Here is a 21,904-nt window from a genome sequence, read left to right as displayed (position 1 = left end):
AACTTTTTTCATGTGACCTCAGATTGAGCTCTTACATAAACGTTGTGAGTTTGGCGAAGATATCTCATTCCGTTAAAAAGTTATAGCCATTTTTGCAAAAGCAGCCCTGCCCCTTTCAAACGTTTTGGCATCCCTTTACGATGAAGAGTTAAAAGTTCAACTTTTTTTTGATAATTTTTGATATTAACTCTCCAGAGAATCTTTCTGCACTGGTTTGTTCCGATTGTGTGAAACTAGTTCACAAAACAAATGGTTTGATTGACAGCAGTGGTTCTAGAGGCAAAGTTGTTCGGAATGAGGAGGCCTATGATATGATATGAACATCGTGCGTATGTGTGAAGAAACGCACAATATACAATCGTTTATAATACTGCGATATCGCCCCCAGTGGCAGATTTATTTAAAATTTCTCGCAGACATTTAGGGCTGTGAGTCAAACAGGCCCACAGAGTTTTGTTCCAATCAACCTCCGTTAACCTTGTCTTATATGTGCTCAAAATTTATAGGCCTATGGCAGCCATGTTTTTGAGATATGCAAATATCCCACTTTGGACCAAGACCCTGTGTACCAATTTTCAATGGTTGCATAGTTATGGCCGTTTTTATGTTTTTTCCCTCTTATAGCGCTACCAAGTGGCCAAGCTTCACAACTTTTTTCATGTGACCTCAGATTGAGCTCTTACATATGGGTGAGTTTGGTGAATATCTCATTCTGTTCAAAAGTTATAGCCGTTTTAGCAAAGGCAGCCCTGCCCCTTTCAAATGTTTTGGTGTCTCTTTGCAACTGAGAGTCGAAAGGTAAACTTTTCTTGGATAATTATTAATATTCACTCTCCAGAAAATCTCTCTGCACTGGTTTGGTTCCGATCGGGCAAAAAACCTAGAACTATTTCGCAAAAGTAGGTTCTTAAAAAAATGCTAAATTCCCCCAAATTTTGCCCTGTCAGGCCGATTGGGGCGAGCCTTGGTAAACATTGTAGACGGTGTGAGTACTACCATTCCTCTAAGTTTCAAGTCTCTACGACTTACGATCTGCCCGATCAGTTTTATGTAGAGATTGCTGATCCTTGGTCATTCTAACAATTACAATTGGGTTTTAAACCCATAAACACTCTTTTATTCAACAGAATACATGTTTATGCTGACAGGGACAATGATCAGCGCCCATTCTCTGACCTGAAGGATATAATTCCCTGGTTTGACATCAGTAATATCGATCCACTGGCAATCAATGTCATGGCGATACAAATCCCAGCATCCCACTGTGATGCCCTGCTCACCAAAGTTAGCACACTCATATCTCTTGGAAACACCTAGAATAAACACAGGTATTTACACAAGTGAAAATATGTCAAACTGAACATCTGTCTGTAAATGTGTATTTGGATAAGTGTGATTTACCTTCTTCACAATCTGAGTCCTCTAGGCAGAAGCTGGCTTTGTGTCCTTCTGCCACTTTAGTGCCATTGGCAGTCATCAGATCATAGTGTGTAAAGATGTCCATACTATGATAATGCCTGGTGAGTCACACACATAACAAATCCCATCAGAACTAAATGAAAACAAACCATACTGATTCTAGGGTCCTACAAAACATTCAATTTGACCCATACTTGATTTTTAAAATGTTAAACACTAAAACCTAAAAATAAAACCCATAAAAACACTAGTTAAACAATGTATTTCTTGATAATTTGTCATTTTTCTAATTTTGGGTCATGAATGTGCATGCAACCTTTCAACATATAGATGTGTCTTGGAAAGACAATAAAAATGTACACTATTTACATTGATTATGTTGGGGCCAAAATTACTCCCCACTGGTTTTTATGCAATTCACCAAAAATCAACCCTGAAAAATTATTATTTTGCTCATTTTTTAACGGTATGGTTACCCGTGACATGCGTGCCAGACCCATGAGTGACGGCCTGCTTTGGGCCTAAAGTCAGCCCGTCCGATGTTGTGTATCTGTGAGGAGAAGCGGAGCAGACGGCGGTGACCGTAAGGCCAGTTTGCTTTAGCTGCAGTCTTGGACAGACAGTCCTCCTCTGCTGCACAGTACAGCATGTGTAACGGCCGGTCCTCTATATACGTCGTTTGCTGCACTAGCGGTGCATTGAGCACTAGATCAGATGCAGCTGGGGAAGTAAAATTGTACATATTAAGATAAAGCAAAAACATGTAAAAACCCTTGAAACTGCATGCTGGAAATGTAAAATGAAAGTTCAAAGAAAAGCATAGTCTAGGTCAAGGAATTTGATTTAGATTTTTGTTTCTATTTTGACACTGCATATTGGTCACTGAACTGGATGTCTGAGGTTTTAATGTCTGAACAAACAGTTTTGCTCAACGTTGAGAAAATGATATGTTCTCTCATTTGTCTACATAATCCAGACAGGTGTAAGTCATTTGAAGTCGAGCCTTTGCCATGTGAGGTTCACTGATTACAGGCCAGTGTACAGAGAAAGATAAACAAGAGACTGACCACAGCTCTAGATCTACCATCAGCAGCAGACTGACCGTCTGAGAGATGAGAATTCCAGTCATCTATAAAAAATATTATAACTGTTGCAAAACAGACAGTTTTGACTTGTTTACTGTTTGACTCTGTACTAGATTCTGAGTACGATATTGCTTTTATACAATAAGTTCCATAAGTTGATACTGAGTGACCTACATTTTAAACCCAATATTGCCAGTTACTTTAGCTAAGTCCCAATTAATGTACTTATGCAATTTTTCAGGATATTTCTCCATATAGTGGACTTCAATAGATTGAAGGTCCAAATTGCAGTTTCAATGCAGCTTCAAAGGGCTCTACACAACCCCAGCTGAGGAATAAGGGTCTTATCTAGCGAAACGATTGGTCAGTTTCTAAAAAAAAAAAAAAAAATACAAATTGATATCCTTTTTAACGACAAATGCTCAACTTCTCTGATCACATTGGAAAGTTCTTCATCTGTGTTGGTTTGGTTAAAACTTTGGTTTAAAAAGGTAGGGTAGGAAAAACTTCATCTCATTTTCTCCTCAACATTGTTGTTTTACCTATTTTGTAAAGAGCGTTTGACTTTCTTTGCATGTTCACTTTGTAAACACTGGGTCGGTACTTCCACCTACTTCATGTGTGACCTTTCCAACATGACTAAGTCATGTAAAGTCGTAGACACAGAGCCAGTGCAAGACGAGCATTTGTGGTGAGAAAGTAAATAAATACTAATTATTTTTAGAAAATAACAAATAGACCCTTATTCCTATGCTGGGATCGTGTAAAGCCCTTTGAAGCTGCATTGAAACTGCAATTTGAATCTTCAACTCATTGATCCCTATTAAAGTCCACTATATGGAGAAAAATGCTGGAATGTTTTCCTCAAAAACCTTAATTTCTTTTTGACTGAAGAAAAAAACAGATGAACATCTTGGATGACATGGGGGTCAGTAAATCATCAGGAAATTTTGACTAACTAATCTTTCAAGTGTGGATGTGGAAATCGAGGATAAAGTACATATTGTATAGTATAAGTGCACAGTGTATATTGGGTATCATTCGGGGCACAACTTTTGTCTATTTTTTCTAGAGCTGACAAAAGAGTTCCAAACAAAGCCAAAGCAAAATTTGTGTACATTTCTCAATAGTGTACAACTCAATAGTGGTGATCCGTTCTTGAATGATTGAGGGTTTTTAAGCAAATCAGTAGAGTGAATGTTTCAGTGACTCACTGATAAAGACAGTTATTGCAACCAAAATCACATACTGTCTAAGTAGGTGCTACATTTGCTGAAGAACCTACTTTGAAATCTTTAAAAAAGTATGCATCAATGTAGGTAATATGAATGAAATCAGAATGACAACATGACATTTACTCCCGTGGTCTTATGGGATTGTAAAGTGTCCACTGGATCTCACCAGAAGTAGAAGGTCATGCAAATATTGTTTAATAATACTATGAATCTGGACACAACTACTCTTTTCTCATACTGTTTTATATAGTAGGTTTTGAAGGCGCATTCAGAAGCAAACCTGTAAGACCTTTGTTCATCTTCGGAACACAAATTAAGATATCTTTAATGCAATCCGAGAGCTTTCTGACCCTCCATAGACAGCAAGGGTCCTACCACTGTCAATGCACAGAAACACAGTAAGGACGCTGTTAAAATAGTCCATGTGACATCAGTGGTTTAACCGTAATTTTATTAAGATACGAGAATACCGCCACTAATACAAAGACTGACTGTCTGTCTGAAATGCACAAACACAGGTGAAATACTACAATCAGTGAAAAGCCCTAGTGCTGTTGGACTAAATATCAGTGAATTACATTTGAGGAATTCTTTGTATCTATGTGTGCATATATGTAAGGTTACTCACTTTCTGAGCAGATAACTCCTGCTGAGAATCGTGCGGCTGCTTTCTGGCAGCTGACCGTTCTGTGGTGTTGGCAATGGCTCAGAGACATCTCATCTCCAGTACATTTCACTCCACTCATAACCATCTCTGTCACGTTACTGCTGTCCCAATACCATGTTTCCTTAGCAAACACGCATCAAAACAAACACAGACAGACAGTGATAAGTAGTTTACTATGAAGAGAATGAGACAGTCATAAATTCATTGGACTTAAACCAACATACCTATATACGTAAACGCCGTTTTCATTACTATTTGAAGATTGTAAAGCATTAAGCGTCTAACACTCGAAGAACACTTTTCTTCAAGAATTTATTTATTTTTGCATTACGGTAATGAGAATTTTGGGGGAAGTATGCAAAAATTGCCAAAAAAGTGTCTACCACTCATAACAATTTAAAGATTGTAAAGTATTAAGCGTCTAACCCTGGAAGATCAGGTCAGTTAAAAAGATGAATTTGTTTATTGATTTTTGCATTACAGTTATGAAATTTTTGGGGGAAATGTTAATAAATAAAGATTTATTTATTCATTTTTGCATTACGGTAATGAGAATTATGGAGGAAATGTGGAAAAAATTGCCAAAAAAGCATCTAATACTCAAAAAACAGGTCACTTCACCCAAAAAAAATAAATAAATAAAATTATAGAATTATTTATTCATTTATTTATTTTTGCATTACAGTAAAGAGAATTTTGGGAGAAATTTACAAAAATTTGTAAAGAAGCATCTAACACTTAAAGACTAGGCCACTTCAACCCCCCCAGAATTTTAGGGAGGAAATGTGCAAAAATTGCAAAATAAGCAACTAATACTCGAAAACCAGGTCACTTCACCAAAAACAATGTAAGAATTATTTATTCATTTATTTTTGCTTTACGGTAATGAGAATTTTTGGGGGCAATGTGCAAGAATAGCCAAAAAAGCATCCAACACTTAAAAACCAGGTCACTTAAAAAAAAATTAGGGACATTTATTTATTTATTTTTGCATTATGGTAATGAGAATTTATGGGGAAATGTGCAAAAATTGGCAAAAATACATCTAACACTTGAAGACCAGGTCACTTCACCCCCCTCAAAAAATGTAAGATTTATTTATTAATTTTTGCATTAAAGTAATGAGAATTTTGGGAGAAATGTGCCAAAATTGCCTAAAAAGCATCTAACACTTGAGGACCAGGTCACTTCATCCCCCGCCCCTCCCCCAAAAAAGTAAAGATTTATTCATTTATTTTTGCATTACGGTAAAGATAATTTGGGGGGAAATTTGCAAAATTGGCCATATACCACTTGAAGACCTGGGCCCATATTCATAAAGAATCTTAGTGCAAAGAGTTGCTCCTAGTGACAAAATTCTAAGAGAATTCTTAGAAAAGTGGGCGTTTTCCCTTAAAATTAAAGAAAAGATCCTAGTAAAGAAAAAAGTAATTCAGAAAGAATCTTAACCCTTAAAAGAGGTCTTAAGGTCCAAATTGTTAGGAGTAGGGAAGAGGACTTTTAAGAGGCTTAAGAGTTTCTTTAGCAGTGGATAACACTGACAAAACATGAGGAGGGCAATGCAATATTTGCACACAATGCATGACAGTGATTTCACTGATGCTACACATGAGATTGTGCAGAGATAATGTTTGTGACTTATTTTGTTAGAGACATGCTAACATCTCTGACATAGTGCAGAAATGGAAGAAATCACTACATTTATTACATGAACTTATTTGGCAACTGGAAACAATGCAACTATGCAGCAGTAATAATTTGGGTATGTTCACAACCTTCTATAAGCAACGAGATCACACAAACAATTACAACACTTTCACAACCTTAATGTGCTGCTGTTCATTACCTATCAAATACATTAAATACAACATTAACAGCGTGGTAAACAAAAATATATATAAACATATAAAATATATAAACTTAATATAATATGTGTGTTGCGGTAAAACAGGAAAAATGATGCCTATAATTTCAAAGTGAAGGCTTAAACTAGACCCTACACTTAAAAGTACTCTTTTATTTCCTTCTTGGACAACCAACCAATCACAGTCTTTAAAATGCTGTGTCATCGCTAGCAACGGGGTCGACCCCGCCTCCACACTAAGATAAAAGTTTTTGTCTTTTCTTTGCTCAGAGTTGCTCTTAGATTGATCCTGAATCACTCTTAAGCTAAAACTCCTACGTAGGAGTTTTTAAGCTAAAATAAAAGCTTTCTGAGAGGATTCTTAGAATCTTTATGAATACGGGCCCAGGTCTCCATCCCAAAAAATTTTAAGAATTATTTATTTATTCATTCAGAGAATTTCGGGAGAAATGTGCAAAAATTGCCAATAATCTGTCTTAAAACACACACAAGACCAAGTCACTTCAACAAAAAAAAATATATATATATATATATTTTTTTGCATTATGGCAATGAGATTTTCAGGGGAAATGTGCACTCAAAAAAAAAAAAAGTAAAGATTTATTTATTTATTTATTTATTTACTCATTTAGTTTTGCATTACGGTAATAAGAATTTTGCGGGGGAAAAAGTGTCTAATTTCTTTCATTTAGGGTTAAACATGACCAGACATGTAGACTAACAACAACAACAAACTTAAAGCATCCAAACCATCAATAGCTGTTCGATAGTAAGTAAAGCTACCACTTAAAAGTACCCCACTTACATTCCTGAAAAATTAATTTACATACTTTCGTGTTGCCTAAAAAACAGCATTCCTGGTGAAAGAACAGTGCTGTGTCTGCGAGCATGTGTGTATGTAATGTACTCACTGTAATAGCATGCATGCTGAACCCCAGCCCTAGCTGCCTGCATGCCACCATGGCCTCTTTGGTGGTCCAGCCCTCACTGCATACACTGCCCCACCGCTGCCCCACCCGCACCTCCACTCGCCCTTCATACTGCGAGCGCCCACCTGACAGACGCACCTGAAATCACAACCTACGCCACGTCAAATACACTCACATCGCACCCTGCTTTACCCATCTGTTACCTGCCATTCGCTACTTACCCACATACATGGACAGACGACTGCTGAAAAGACCAGGGGCCTCATTTATAAAATGCACAAATGATCAGATTTGATTCGAAATCCTGAGATTCGAGTTGTTGTATAAATGAGGCTATGGTTGGTTAGTACTCGTTTGGTGCTGGTCTAGCTAGTATAGCTTTCCATTAGCAAAACTTGGCTGAAGCTGACTGATCTTTTCAGCAGGTTTATTTCTGTCCATCCCTGTACTACATGCACTGACTCATGTGGTGTGTTTTCAAAGTTCAAGGCTTTGAATATGTATGTGGGAGTGTGTAAGCCAGCACCATCTGATTTGTTCGATGGTAGCAGAAAGTTTCAGGCATTGTTAGCATGCAAGTGTGTGTTGCTGTTACTGTTAGCATCCTACTTGTAGGCCATGGTTGGCGTACCCGAGGCCCAGCTGCCTGCATACAACCATGGCCTCCTCAGTTCCCCAGCCTTCTCCACAGATCAGGCCCCAGCGCAGCGTCCCGTTAGGCTCAGTTTGTAACACCTCCACACGGCCCTCGTAGCGAGATCGGCCCCCTAAGATGCGCACCTGAGCAGGGCACAACCGGGGACGAGGGATAAGATGGAGTTTGACTAGATTATAGGGAAGACCAGGGCTAATTGTCACACTTGTTACTCTAAAGAATGTTTCTTGAGCAGTTTTTTCAAAATTACATAATATCAGGTAAATTTAAGCAGTAAATAGCTGGTAACCAATAAAACTACCATACCATTGTTTTGGGGAACAAAAATGATAATTAATATGTATAAAATTACAACTATTAAAACCTATGTAACAACTTGTTCTGATGTGAAATTTATGAAAAATATTAGTAATTTTTTTCAGTTAAAATCTAGCTTCATTATTTAGTTGACTCTTGTTTGAATGTACACTACCATTCAAAAGTTTGGGGTCCGAAGGATTTTTAAATGCACTCAGGATGCATTTATTTGATTAGAAATACAGTAAAAACAGCAGTGTTGTGAAATATTATTACAATTTAAAATGACAGTTTTTTATTTGAATACATTTTAAAATGTAATTTATTCCTCTAATGGCAAAGATGAATTTTCAGGAGCCATTACCCCAGTTTTTTGTATCATGTGATCTTTCAGAATCATTTAATATGCTGATTTGCTGCTCAAGAAACATTTAAAACAGTTGTGCTGCTTCTTATTTTTGTGGAGACCATAATAATTTTTTTTCAGGATTATTTCATGAGAGCGTGTGACAACTAGCCCTGGTGTCTTCTACATGCATATAATAGGTTTTCTAACATACTGGTTAAGGTATGTTGCATCTGTTGAGATCAATCATAATAAATCACAACAGATGATTAATTTCAGTAATTGTCTTTTAATACAGACAGAGCTGGGTAGTAACTAATTACATGTATTATGGATTATGCATGATTTTAAAATTAAGTACTTGTAAATAGATTAAATTACATTTTAAAATACTCATCAGACTAGTTACTTTTTTTATGGATTACATGATCACATATTATTTACAAAACAGCAATAAATTATTCATAATTATTTTATTAATTGTCCTTTCTAAAATTTCCTACTGCTTATTCAGAAAGTCTTTAAGTTTTGTTGACAAAGATAAGTCAGTATTATTCAGGTGGCGACAAAAAAATCATTTCAGGTTTAAGAAGTGTTTCAACATCGCATTAATTACTGATGAACACATTGATTTTTATTTGAATTATCACTTTGTAGCGTATTTAACCATGTATTTCTATGTCTTTGGAAGTATTTCAAACACATTAAAATGCACAAATTCACACAAACCTTTTTGTTATCTGATCTTCTTCACCTAATATATTTACTTGAAGAAGCCCTGAGATTTTAAAATAAATAATTAAGTATCATATTTGCATGTTCATTAGCTCTCTGACGTTGGTTATGGTCACATGACATGCAGGTAAACATGCAGGTAAACAAATGAAATATTTCAAGTTTTTTATTTTGATTAATTTTTTTATTATTTATTTTAATTTAACATTTTTTTATGATTTAAATACTAGCTTTTGATTAACTCATAACAACTCATAAACCCCCTGCAGTTCCTTCACAAATGCTAGTTTGGGAAACCTTGACGTAATATACTGTCAAGTTTAATGCACTTCATGTTGTTAATAACAACAAATGTTATACAAAGAGTATTTTCTTACTCTTTGTATTTTTATGTCAATATGGTACAGAATTATCCTATTTAAATCAATGTGATAAACCTACAGTTATGTCAAAAGTAATCTAAAAGTAGTCTTTTTTTAGATTATATTACCTAAAATGTAACGTAATGGATTACGTTAATAACTACAAGTTTTGTCATGTAAATTGGAATCAGTAACAGATTACAATTTGAAAAGTAATCTACCCAGCTCTGAATACAGACAATTATATATTTTAGTCATCCATTTTGAGTCAAAATGAATATTGAGCACAACATCATTCATTCAACTGGAACTGAATGTATTCCTCCATTGTAAGTCGTTATGGATAAAAGCATTTTCTAAATGAAAAAATGTGACCCTGGACCACAAAACCAGTCTTAAGTAGCACATTGTAGCAATATCCATTGCTAAGAACTTCATTTGGACAAATTTACAGGCGATTTTTTCAATATTGTGATTTTTTTGCACTCTCAGGTTCCTGATTTTCAACGAGTTGTATCTCAGCCAAATATTGTCCTATCCTAACAGATCATACAACAATGTAAATCTTACTTATTGTGATGTATAAATCTCAATTTCAAAAAAATTACCCTAATGACTGGTTTTGAGGTCCAGGTTCACAAATGTTAATGTCATTCATTTGACCATTGCTCTGTTCTTTTTGAATTGAGAAACAAGCAATGCAAATGAATGTAATATAGAGGCACTGATAACACAGAATGACATACACATGTGTTAAGTAACATAAAATCAACACATAACTAAGAAGAAATATGAGTGTGAGTATATGTGTGTTGCTCTGACCGTCTTCTCATAGCCCATATATGGGACATTACAGCGGACTGAAGCGTCTTCAGTGTGTTTGCAGTCCTCAGCAGTGATGTTTTTATAGCGGCAGTTCCAGAAAGAGCGCTCATGACCCGTGCACTGCACCTCATTCATATGAATAGGCCCCAACCCTGAGAAAAAACACAAAAGCAAAATTCAGGCACATTCAGGCACAGCTATAAATACAGTGTGTAACTAACAACTAAAAAAGTACCACACAGTTTCGGTTCCTATTAACTTTCAAAGTATGGACAGAAAATACAATGGAAGTCAATGGGAACCTAAACTGATTGGTTACCATCATTCTTCAAAATAAATGAGGTAATAAATAAGGGCAATTATACTATCTCTGAAAAGATCAGAGAAGAGAGTTTAGGTCACTGGTCAGGTGATAAAAGCATTCCATGATCCATCATAATCCATTCCATTATTCTCCAAAATGAATTACATTGTTGAGGGCCAAAACATGCCTGAAAGCTCATGAAACTTTGCACACACATCAGAACTGGCGAAAATTTATGTCTGATATGGGTTTCAGAAGTGGGTGTGTACATGCACGAAAATCCGAAACCCAACAGTCGGTTATTTTTAATTTTCTCAGCAAATTTTGTGTCATTATATGGGTTTCAAAATGTGGCAATATGGCTCGATAGCGCCACCTATACATGTTCAGCGGTGTGCGCTTTGAGCTACGAATCATGTACATGCACGAAAATCGGTACACACATGTAACACACCAATACCTAAAAAAAAATCTCTTGGAGCAAAATCCGAAACTCAACAGGAAGTCGGTTATTTTTAATTTTCTCAGCAAATTTTGTGTCATTTTTGCCATTTTCAGGCCTCGTACTTGAACGAACTCCTCCTAGAGATTTATTCAGATCAACACCTGTTGGCAATGGGATACATCATGCTTTGCACTAACTTAAATATACGATCTTCAATCTGCACCAAACTTCATATGCTGGCCTGAACACATCTGCATGCCAATAATCAGTTATATATATATATACATATATACATATAAATATATATATTTTCAGCTTTAATTTGTTTTGGTATCTCTTTTGCAATCTCACCTTGTCCCATGCGGGCACCTGTGAGGGCTTCTTTGGCAGAGCCGAAACCCAGTTCTCTGCATACGACGCTGGCAGAGAGCAGGTTCCAGCGATCATCACAAATCGTCCCCCATTCACTGCCCTTCAACACTTCGACACGGCCCTCACCAAATTTTGCTCCACCCTTCAGCCGTATAGTAGACTGAGAGAAAAGAGAGGAAAAAACTGTGAATATGAGTATATAAACTTGAATATAAACTGTGAGTGCAGCACTAATGAAATACAGTTTACCGCCTTGAGTTTCTTCCTCATGGCAGTGCTCTGTGTGTACAGCGGGCCAGGCACACAGCTGACCACAGCAGGCATTCCTCCAGGACACGACTCTGTTTCATTGCCATAGTTAAACTCTAGAGGACATGCAGCCAAGTGCACTTCTGTGCCTAAGCAGGTCACCGAATGAACCAGAAAGTGATTCTTCTGCCGTTCAGCATACAGCCTGAGAGAGGAGAAGTGAAAGAGACATTGAGCCTGTTTACATGCAAGTCATTTTCAGATTAGGAGTTAGGGTTACTCAGGTTAAGACTTTATTCTGAGAGAGATGTTTACATGCTTAACAGCTATTGCAATATTCTTGTATACACACAAGTAATCAGCATAATTTCTATAATGCACATAATATAATATTTAATTTAAAATACAGTAAAAACAGTAATACTTTAAAATAGTATTACCATTTAAAATAACAGTTTTCTATTTTTATATATTTTAAAATCTGAGTTTTTAGTAGGGCTGGGCGATTAATCGAAAATTAATCGAAATCGACATTCAGAACCTATAATCGATCAAATTTTTCCAGGTCAATTATTTCAATTACTTTCCCTTTAAAAACATTACTCTGTGTGAAGTCACGTGACCCAGCTCCATTAGGCTACGTTATTCTGCCGACGTGTCGATGGAGAGCTTAAGCAGTATTTATACAGTAAAAAGTATTTACAGGATATACAAGAGTAATTTTATTTAGAAAAGATACTGCTTATTTTCTACTTTTAATATTTATTATTATTTTATAAATAATTTATTTTGTTTCCAAAAGTGCAAGTTATTTATTTTCACTAATTTAAGAAAAATGTGACTTTTCGTTTTGAGCAATGTGTGCTTTAATTTCAGTTGTTCAACACTGATGTTCAATAAATAATCATAGATAGTAGATAGTGTGTGCACCCTTCATTCAAAAATCTCTCACTTGTAATATGTGCGCATATTTACTGTACAAAACTTGTCAGTGAACTATGAGGGCAAAAAAATAAATATTATTTAAATATAATTAAATATAATTTTATTAATGAATAAAATAATCGTTCATTAATCGTAATCGGGTTAAAATGTTCAATTAATCGAGATTTTGATTTTAGGCCAAATCGCCCAGCCCTAGTTTTTAGGATAATTACTCCAGTCTTCAGTGTCACATGATCCTTCAGATATAATTCTGCTGATTTGCTGTTTAAGAAACATTCCTTGTTATGAATGTTAAAAACCGCTGTACTGCAATTATATTTTTGTGTACACTTATTTTTTTAGGATTCTTTGATGAATAGCAAGTTCAAAAAACAGCATTTGTTTGAAATATAAATCTTTGTAACATTAGACAAGTCACTTTTGATAAATATAGCAATATCTTTCTAAAAAAAGAAAAAAAAGGGAAAAAAAAACTGACCCCAAACTTTTGAACTGTAGTGTATTTCCATGTATAATAACTTCAGGAAGCGTCTTTGTCTTTTAACTGATTACTATATCCTATACGTTTTGTCTATGCCCCAGAATCACTTGTAATGCAGCTTTTCTGACTGATGACATGATTTAGAGAACAAAGAAGAAGGTTAGGAAGGTTTCCTCTTTTTACCAAGGTTACCTTGTAGCTGCAGCTGATTTGCCCGGTTTAGGCTTAGAGCTAGTTTTAGTGATAGCCTTAGTTTTGGGCTCCTGCCTGTAATGCAAACATCCATTAAGGAATTCAGAAACACAAAGACACAAATGTCCATCGCAACATCCAACATGCACATGCACACATATACATACCAGCTGCATGGGAAAGAGGACAATAAGATCCAAGTCTTTTTCAAATGAGTAAAGACTGTGAGGCACAAACTAACTGAATGAATCATTAATTGATATATAATAATTACTTTAAAGTGTCAGTAACAGAAACTACAAAATACCACTTCGTTTTTTCGCATTTTGTTACGTTGCTGCCTTAAACTGATTTAAATGACTTTTTTCTAAAGGACATCAATCTACACTCCATGCACCATAATGGCAAAGCAAAAAATGTTTTTTAACATCTTTGCAAATTTATTAAAAATAATAAACTTAAATGAGTAAGTATTCATACCCTTATCTGGAACTTTGAGTAAAGTTAACCTGTGGCAAATTCAATTGAATGGGTATGATTTGGAAAGGCACACATGTCTTAATAAAAGGTCTAACAGCTAAAAATGCATATCAGAGCAAAAACTAAACCCTGAGGTAAAAAAAACTGCCTGTAGAGCTCTGAAACAGGACTGTATTAGGCCACACATCTGGGGAAGAGTTCACAAAAAATTCTGTTGCATTGAAGGTTCACAGAAGCATGTAGTCTACATTACCCTTAATGGAAGAAGTTTGAAACAACCATGACTCTTTCTAGAGCTGGCCTCCTGGCCAAACTGAGCAATTAATGGAGACGGGCTTTGGTTAGAGTGGTGATCAAGAACCTTATGGTCACTCTAGTTGAGCTCCATGATCATATATGCAGATGGGAGAAACTGAAAGAAAGATGGTGTGGCAAGTAGCAGGGGCTGGTAGCAGCCTCATGTTGTGGGGCTGTTTTTCAGCGGCAGGGACTGAGGGACTCGTCAGACTAGGAGAAAAGCTCAGTGCACTAAAATATTGAGATTGGGCCTTAATGAAAACCCAGTCCAGAGCATTTAGAACCTCAGACTGGGCAGAAGGTTCACCTTCTATCTGGAAAATGACCCTAAGCACACAGCAAAAGTGGCTTAAAGACAGCTCTGTGAATGTGCTTGAGTGGTCCAGCCAGAGCCTTGGCTTGAACCCAATCAAATATTTCTGGAGAAACCAGAAAATGTCTGCCAGACCCAATCCAAGCTGACAGAGGTTGAGAGGTGAAGAAGTGAGGCAAAGAATGGCAGATAACTGCCAAATCTAGATGGGCAAATCTTGTCGCATCACACCCAAAATGACTTGAGGTGCTTCAGGTAAGTACTGAGTTAAGGGTATGAATATTTATGCAATGTACTTATTTCGTTTTTTTTTTTTTTTAACATTTATGAAGTTGTGACAATTCTATTTTTGCTTTGTCATTATGGTGTATGGAGTGTAGATAAATGTGGAAAAAAAGTCATGTAAAACAGTTTAACATAAGCCAGCAATATAACAAAACAATGGCACTGTACATCAAAACCAGCACATTAGAAGCACACATATCTGAGGTGAGCATGCAGTAAGCATAAGGAGAGATTTGTGTTAGTATGAGGGTATCTGTTTCAAGATATCTCCCTCACAAAGCTTCTACTCTTGCACAAGCGCAGCCTCATCTCAAAACTATGTGAGTAAAACTAACAGATGGTAATAAGTTCTTCATGGGGAAATGTTTCTTCTTCCACTCTTTCAGACAGACACTCTTACTCACACCAACACATCAGAGAGCATATCAACACAACCCATCACAAAAATGATAACTGACTAAAGCTTGGAAACTAAAGTTAGTTGATTAACAATAATAGTGTTGTGTACTAAAGCCACACTATGCGCTCGAGTGCTCTAGGGAAAGAACACTACTGGTTTCTTTCCCTCAGATGGTACCTGGCCACTGTTACTTTAACTTTAGCTTTTGGCTCAGCAGATCTCTTTCTGAGATGCCTGTTGGAAACAGGGAAACGGGGTCAAGCACATACACACATGGACACTGTATCTTTCTAATTTCTTTCTGTCCACTTCAGGACAGTTTAGACTATTTGAGATGGGAATGGTTGTGTCCCATCACCCTATTCCCTTAACCTTTAATGAATAGAAAATGTCACATTTTGTAAAAAATAATGTGTGCTTAAATGGTTAGTTCACAGAAAAATGTCTTTATTAATCACCCTCATGTCATTCCAAACCCGTAAGACCTACATTCATCATCGGAACATAAATTAAGATATTTCTGATTGAATCCAGAGAGCTTTCTGATCCTGCATAGACAGCAACGCAACTGACATGTCCAAGGCCCAGAAATGTAGTAAGGACATCATTAAAAATAGTCCATGTGACATCAGTGGTTCAACCTTAATTTTATGAAGCTACAGGAATACTTTTTGTGTTCAATCTTTTGTTGTGCATTTATTTTAAAGTGTTGAATAACATACTAAAGCACATGTGAAGTACTTGATTCTAATTATTCAATATTATAATGAATGAGTTTTATTAAAAACTGTTTGGCTATTTTTAATAGTAATTCATAGATCATATATTTTAATATTTATAGTATTATGTTAGTTAAAAAGCCATCATATTTGGTCATATTTACACTACAATTGTGTTATTTGATTTTGTATTTTGTGATTCAGAAGTTTTTGAACAGTAAGATTTTTAATGTTTTTTTTTTTTAAGAAATCTCTTTTGCTCACCAAGCCTGCATTTATTTGATCCAAAGTACAGCAAAACAGCATGTTTTAAAAATATTTTTACTATTTAAAAAACTGTTTTCTGTTTTAATATATTTTAAATTGTCACATGATCCTTCAGAAATCATTTTAATATGCTGATTTGCTGTTCAAGAAACATTTATTATTATTATTATCATCAATATTTAAAACAGTTGAGTACATTTTTTCTATTCATTCTTTGATATCTGAAATAAAAGACTTTTATAATATTATACACTACACCATTCAAAAGCTTGGACTCAGTAGCATTTTAAATTTTTTTGGAAAATAAATTATAGAAATTAATACTTTTATTTAGCAAGGATGCTTGGAATTGATCAAAAGTGATAATAAAGACATTTATAATGTTACAAAAGATTTATATTTTTTATTCATCAAAGAAACCTAAAACAAATTCTACTCAGCTGTTTTCAATAATAAATGTTTTTTGATCAGCAAATCAGAATATCGGAATGCTTTCTGAAGGATCATGTGACTGGAGTAATGATGTTAAAAATTCAGCTTTGAAATCACGTAAATAATTTACAATTTAAATAGCAAAAATATCTCAAAATGTTACTGTTTTTGCTGTAATTTGGATCAAATAAATGCAGGCTTGGTGAGCAGAAGAGGCTTCTTTGAAAAACATTAAAAATCTTACTGTTCAAAAACTTTTGACTGGTAGTGTATGATAAAGTCAAAGCTTTATCAAAGGTTACATTAAAATATACCAAAAACTATAAAAACAACTGGAGTGGGGTTATGGAAACACCATAAGTCACAGTGTGCCACTGTTTCAAGAATGTTATTCAAGAATGTAGGGTAGGTAATGGTGCGTACATGCCTCATTAAGGAGACGGACTGAGAAATGGAACCTTTATATAGTCTATAAAACCACAGATGGGAAATAAATGCAGACAGACATTGAGTAGAGGCAAAAAGATTTCCTCTTAGCTTCTTATTATCAAAAGTTCACTGTGTATGTGTGTAAAGCCATTCCTGTAAAGTGGAACATTCTTGTAACATTCCACTGGATTTTGGGATGAGACCCCTACAGTGTACTTTCTACCAGTTGGTGTGCGTGAATGTCCTACATCTATGCAATAGTTTCCTTGTCCAGATGTTTGTGTGTGGTTTAAGCTGTGTGTATGTTGCAGAGCTAAACTGCATTTCACAGATGACTGAGAAAGTAAACATCATTTCCTCTCACATTGGCTAAACTGCCACAGTAAAGTGAGATGCCACACACACACATACAAAATTCTGAATAGACTAATATTTCAAATGTATAAAGTCATGACCAACCACAATCCAATCAATTCCTGAGGAATAAAATAGATTCCCAACCTACATCCATTCCAGTCCTCAATATGTCATTATTACTCACTTGTAGAAGTTCTTGTTGACCTTCTTCTCATGGGGGAATCCCATCATGCCACAAACCACACGTGAGTTTTTGGGTGTCCAGCCATTATCGCAGATCTGAGCCCATCCTTCCTTATTCCTGACTTCCACTACCCCCTCAGTGACCGGCATTCGCTTAGTAGCCAGGGTGAACACGGGCCGCAACCGCACCTCCTCCACTTTATTTTCATCTACCTGCACCTGTGAGACACATGTCGGAAAAAATAAAAACCATATGGACAGCCAAACATGAACAGAGTGTGAAGAAGCTTAAATTTTCCTGATAATTTACTCACCCTCATGTCATCCTCATTTCTTCAGTCGAAAATAAATTAAGGTTTTTAAGGAAAACATTCTAGAATTTTTCTCCATATCGTGGACTGCAATGGGAATCAACAGGTTGAAAGTCCAAATTGCAGTTTTAAAGGGCTCTACATGATCCCAGCCAAGGATAAAGGGTCTTATCTAGCGAAACGATCAGTCATTTTCTTAAAAAAATGACAAATTTATATACTTTTTAACCACAGATGCTTGTCTTGCACTAGTTCAACTTCACACATTAGGTGGAAGAACCAACCCAGTGTTTACAAAGCTACCGTGCAAAGAAAGTCAAACGGCCTTTACAAAAAAAGGTAAAACATCGAGGTCAGATGATTTTGAACCAAAGTACACAGACAAAGAACTAACCGCGTGTGATCTTTCCAACATATAGTGCATTAATTCGCGGACACGCATCGCAGAGCTAGTCCAAGACAAGCATTTGTGTTTAAAAAGTATATATTTTAAAAAAGATTTTATAGAAAATGACCGATTGTTTTGCTAGATAAGACTCTTATTCCTCAGCTGGGATCTTGTAAACCCTTTAAAGCTGCATTGAAACTACAATTTGGACCTTTAACCCGCAGTAAAGTCCAATATATGGAAAAAAATTCCTGGAATGTTTTCCTCAAAAACCTTAATTTCTTTTTGACTGAAGAAAGAGGCATGAGCATCTTGAATGACAAGGGGGTTCGATTTTATGTTTCAGTTTACTTGTGTCTGCGTATGGTCCTTTACCTCTATAACATTGGAGTCCACGTATCCCGGCAGTCTCTCATCTTTACAGATGACTCCAGCGTCCTCATCATGAGTGCAGTCGCTGTTACCCCATCCACGAGATTTACACACTGACACGCTCCTCTCACTGCCACTGCACTGCACATTGTCAAGCCAAATCTTACCTGAAACAAACACATATTCACTGAGGACATGCAGAAACTGCATATTGTCTAAGTGTCTACAAGTGTGCAGGAACGTTACCTGTGCCCTTGCCATACTTGGCGCTGTGAGTCCAGCCCGTGGCAGACACGAAGCCAAGCTGGCGACAGAGGACATGGGCATTGGCCAGTGAGAAGTCATCATCACAGATGGTTCCCCACTCGCCTTTATAAAACACTTCAATTCGACCCTCATTGTGTTTCCTGGGGAAACCAGACAGACGAAACTTCAGAATCTCTGGGCCTTCTGCTGTCTGAGGGGTCGGTGTGGGGCTTGTGCGGGCTGGTGGTGTGGTTTGGGCAAAGCATGATGGAATCCAAGCATTAAGTAAGAAGACAACAATGTGTCGCCACCAATGACACAGCTCCATGTGCGGCTCTGCGGAAGGGAACAGAAACAAAGAGGGGGAGGTTTGAGAATGGTATGGTTTCATGTGTTCACACAGAACATGTTAACCACACTCCCACCATCAATTCTCATTACTGCACTGTAAAACAAAAGACAGTAATGCTGGGCGAAATAGAGGGTTTGCACTTACAACACCATTGTGGTCAGGATGCACAACCATACTGGCGATACTCGGATGTAAACAACAACATGGATTGCACGGTTAATGTACTACTAAATACGTTATTCGGCTAATTTATGCTGTCTAAACCACAGGAAACGTGTGTAAGCTGCTAAATCTTATAGAGAAAGACTTAGCAAGCAGGAAAAACAAACTAAAGTTAATTGGTGGTAAAGATATGTTCAAGCAGTAATAATTAAGATTATCCTAATATTTCACCTACTGGACCGAAAATTATAAGAACTAACTTGAATGTTGTTAAGAATCTTGCCCTGGAAATCCTGGTTTAGTTGGATCAACCACATACACTTTTTGTTCCTTAGTTTTTTCCACTCTTTTTCTCTCCTTGATTTGTTATAGCTTTTGGCAGTCTGTAGTACTCCAAATGTTTTTCCCAGTCTGACCGATTAGCACAGCCCAAAACATGACAAGAATTGACCATTTTCAGCAGCAATAATCTGCAAAATATGGGAGTTTGGGCAAAAAGCCCAACTGTAAACTGCTGTTAACAGAAGCCAGAGTCGCTGAAGATTAGCGCTGAAGAAGAGGAGAAAATACGGTAGGAGGCAGAGCAAGGATGGGGGTTTATATGAATGAATCTCTAAGGAACTGACCGTCTTCAGAAAAGTTTAAATGATATTTACTTTTCATCTTATCGCCATATAATGCATATTAATGTAGTATTTAAAAGCGCAAAGCTGCTTTCTTTAAAGCAGTAACCAAGGAAATGCTGTATAGCTGCTGTTCCATAAGCGCCACCTGCTGTCAGAGAATGAATTTGCGTTCTCATTCAGCCGACTGCTGCTTTTAATTTTCAAATTATTTAACCTAATTTACATTAAAAAACTGCTACATGTTTGATTGGATCGTGATTAAAACTGTTTCATGCATTTCAATTCATATGACAGATCTGTGCATGTATCCCGAATTCCCAACACACCCTGGGGCACCCACTGTGTTATAGAAAGCGTCAGAATGGAATATTTGGTGTGTGTGTGTGTGTATATATATATATATATATATATATATATATATACCATTAGCTGGTTTACAAAAAGGTACATGAATTGTAAAAAGGCTTGACGTGAACAAACTATAAACACAATTCTCTGAATTCAAAGCATAATATGCCAAAAAATATGCCAAAATGCAACACTGCAGTCTACAGCTCTCTCTATCTCTTTCTATTCAGTAGCCATCCTGCAATAGCATGAGTTGGCTTATTGACTTTAGGGGAAGCAGTAAAACATTTAATGGAGCCACCCACTGACTTTATGCGTGATTAACATGAGGTTCATCTCATAATGTTTGCATGTTAAGTGTTTAAACCCTTTGTATATAGAACAACATCACACAGATAATTGTGTTGATGATATAACAGCCCCTCACCGGTGCGGCCTGGCATTTCACTAATGTAACAACAGCTTATCAGACAAGGCACTCTGGAGCCTGTGGGTCACAAAGGAATGTAAATCTTGAGCGACCTCTCTACCGACTATGAGCAAGTACAGACCCGTTACCCAAACACATGGCCTTCTACTGTCAGTTTTTGGACTGGATAGCATCTTTGAATTGCCTTCATTTGAATATCAAGCAATAACACAATCTTTTTAATCCATGTGAAAACATCGGCAACCATAGAAAACAACAAGATTTTGGCCTTTACATGCAGATTGAATTAAATATGGCCACTTTTAATCCAGTGGACTTTGAGAAAATAAACTCTCTAAGAAAGTGGTTTTCTTGTTTGTTAGTTTGCTTAATTTTTCTATTAAAGGAAATTCCGGGTATAAGACTTGTATGGCTTAATATAACATAAATTATGTCTCTTACTCAAATATGTAGCTCAAAAACCCATGAAAGAGTAACGTTATTTTAAAATTCCACATTGTTATACATATTTTGGACTATGGGAAGCGCCATTATTTCAGTGACGTGAAATGGTTGCACTCGGTGAGCTACTACCTCTTTCTATTTTTACTGCAACACAACTCGGAAAAAAAAATTCTGATACGATGTCACATTGTGCGGCTTTTGGTTGTAATTTTCAGTTGTGAGCAAAGGAAGCAATGTAAGTCTTCACTGCTTTTCCTAGCAATAAGAAGGGGAAAAAAGAATGGGAAGGTGCCTGTGGCAAATAAAATTCCTAAAGACCCGTGTCTCTGTTCTCTCCACTTTAGCCCTGATGCTTTTGAGGCTTTTAGTACACAACAGCTACTGAAAGAGCTTACAAATGGCAGAGAAGAGAAATGCTAGATGCCATCCTGGCAGAATGTAATCATGCCGATGCTTGTCATGACACCGGAGCCACTGAATGAGTTTCTCAGCGCGGATTTCACTCAATATCTGGGGGCGTTTAGACTAGGGCTGCAACAACGAATCGATAAAATCGATAAAAATCGATTACTAAAAGCGTTGGCAACGAATTTCATAATCGATTCGTTGTGTCGCGCGACGCAGAGACATTTGGTTGTTATTATATATATTTAAAA

The 21,904-nt window shown here is 36.5% G+C and overlaps 1 protein-coding gene across 3 annotated transcripts in view; it reads right to left on the bottom strand.

Moving 5' to 3' along the window:
* The window catches only part of loxl3b (lysyl oxidase-like 3b), a 29,813-nt gene that overhangs the window by 2,140 nt on the left and 5,769 nt on the right, over positions 1-21,904 (bottom strand). Inside the window, exons 2-15 of one of the 3 annotated variants that reach the window (XM_073835132.1) lie at positions 18,887-19,222; positions 18,644-18,807; positions 17,571-17,788; positions 15,360-15,416; positions 13,408-13,482; positions 11,790-11,994; positions 11,520-11,700; positions 10,417-10,571; positions 7,809-7,979; positions 7,182-7,337; positions 4,368-4,527; positions 1,896-2,139; positions 1,402-1,517; positions 1,177-1,313 (exon numbers count right to left, since the gene is read on the bottom strand). In XM_073835132.1, the coding sequence (XP_073691233.1) occupies positions 1,177-1,313; positions 1,402-1,517; positions 1,896-2,139; positions 4,368-4,527; positions 7,182-7,337; positions 7,809-7,979; positions 10,417-10,571; positions 11,520-11,700; positions 11,790-11,994; positions 13,408-13,482; positions 15,360-15,416; positions 17,571-17,788; positions 18,644-18,807; positions 18,887-19,214 (2,367 nt within the window). In that variant the 5' untranslated portion in view covers positions 19,215-19,222. The remainder of the gene's footprint in view (positions 1-1,176; positions 1,314-1,401; positions 1,518-1,895; positions 2,140-4,367; positions 4,528-7,181; positions 7,338-7,808; positions 7,980-10,416; positions 10,572-11,519; positions 11,701-11,789; positions 11,995-13,407; positions 13,483-15,359; positions 15,417-17,570; positions 17,789-18,643; positions 18,808-18,886; positions 19,223-21,904) is intronic. The other 2 variants (XM_073835130.1, XM_073835131.1) reach the window with 2 other exon arrangements.

This window comes from Garra rufa, chromosome 2, assembly GCF_049309525.1.
Source record: "Garra rufa chromosome 2, GarRuf1.0, whole genome shotgun sequence".
Taxonomy (NCBI): domain Eukaryota; kingdom Metazoa; phylum Chordata; class Actinopteri; order Cypriniformes; family Cyprinidae; genus Garra; species Garra rufa.
The sequence above is the reverse complement of the archived record's forward strand: the minus strand, read 5'-3'. Positions and strand labels throughout refer to the sequence as shown.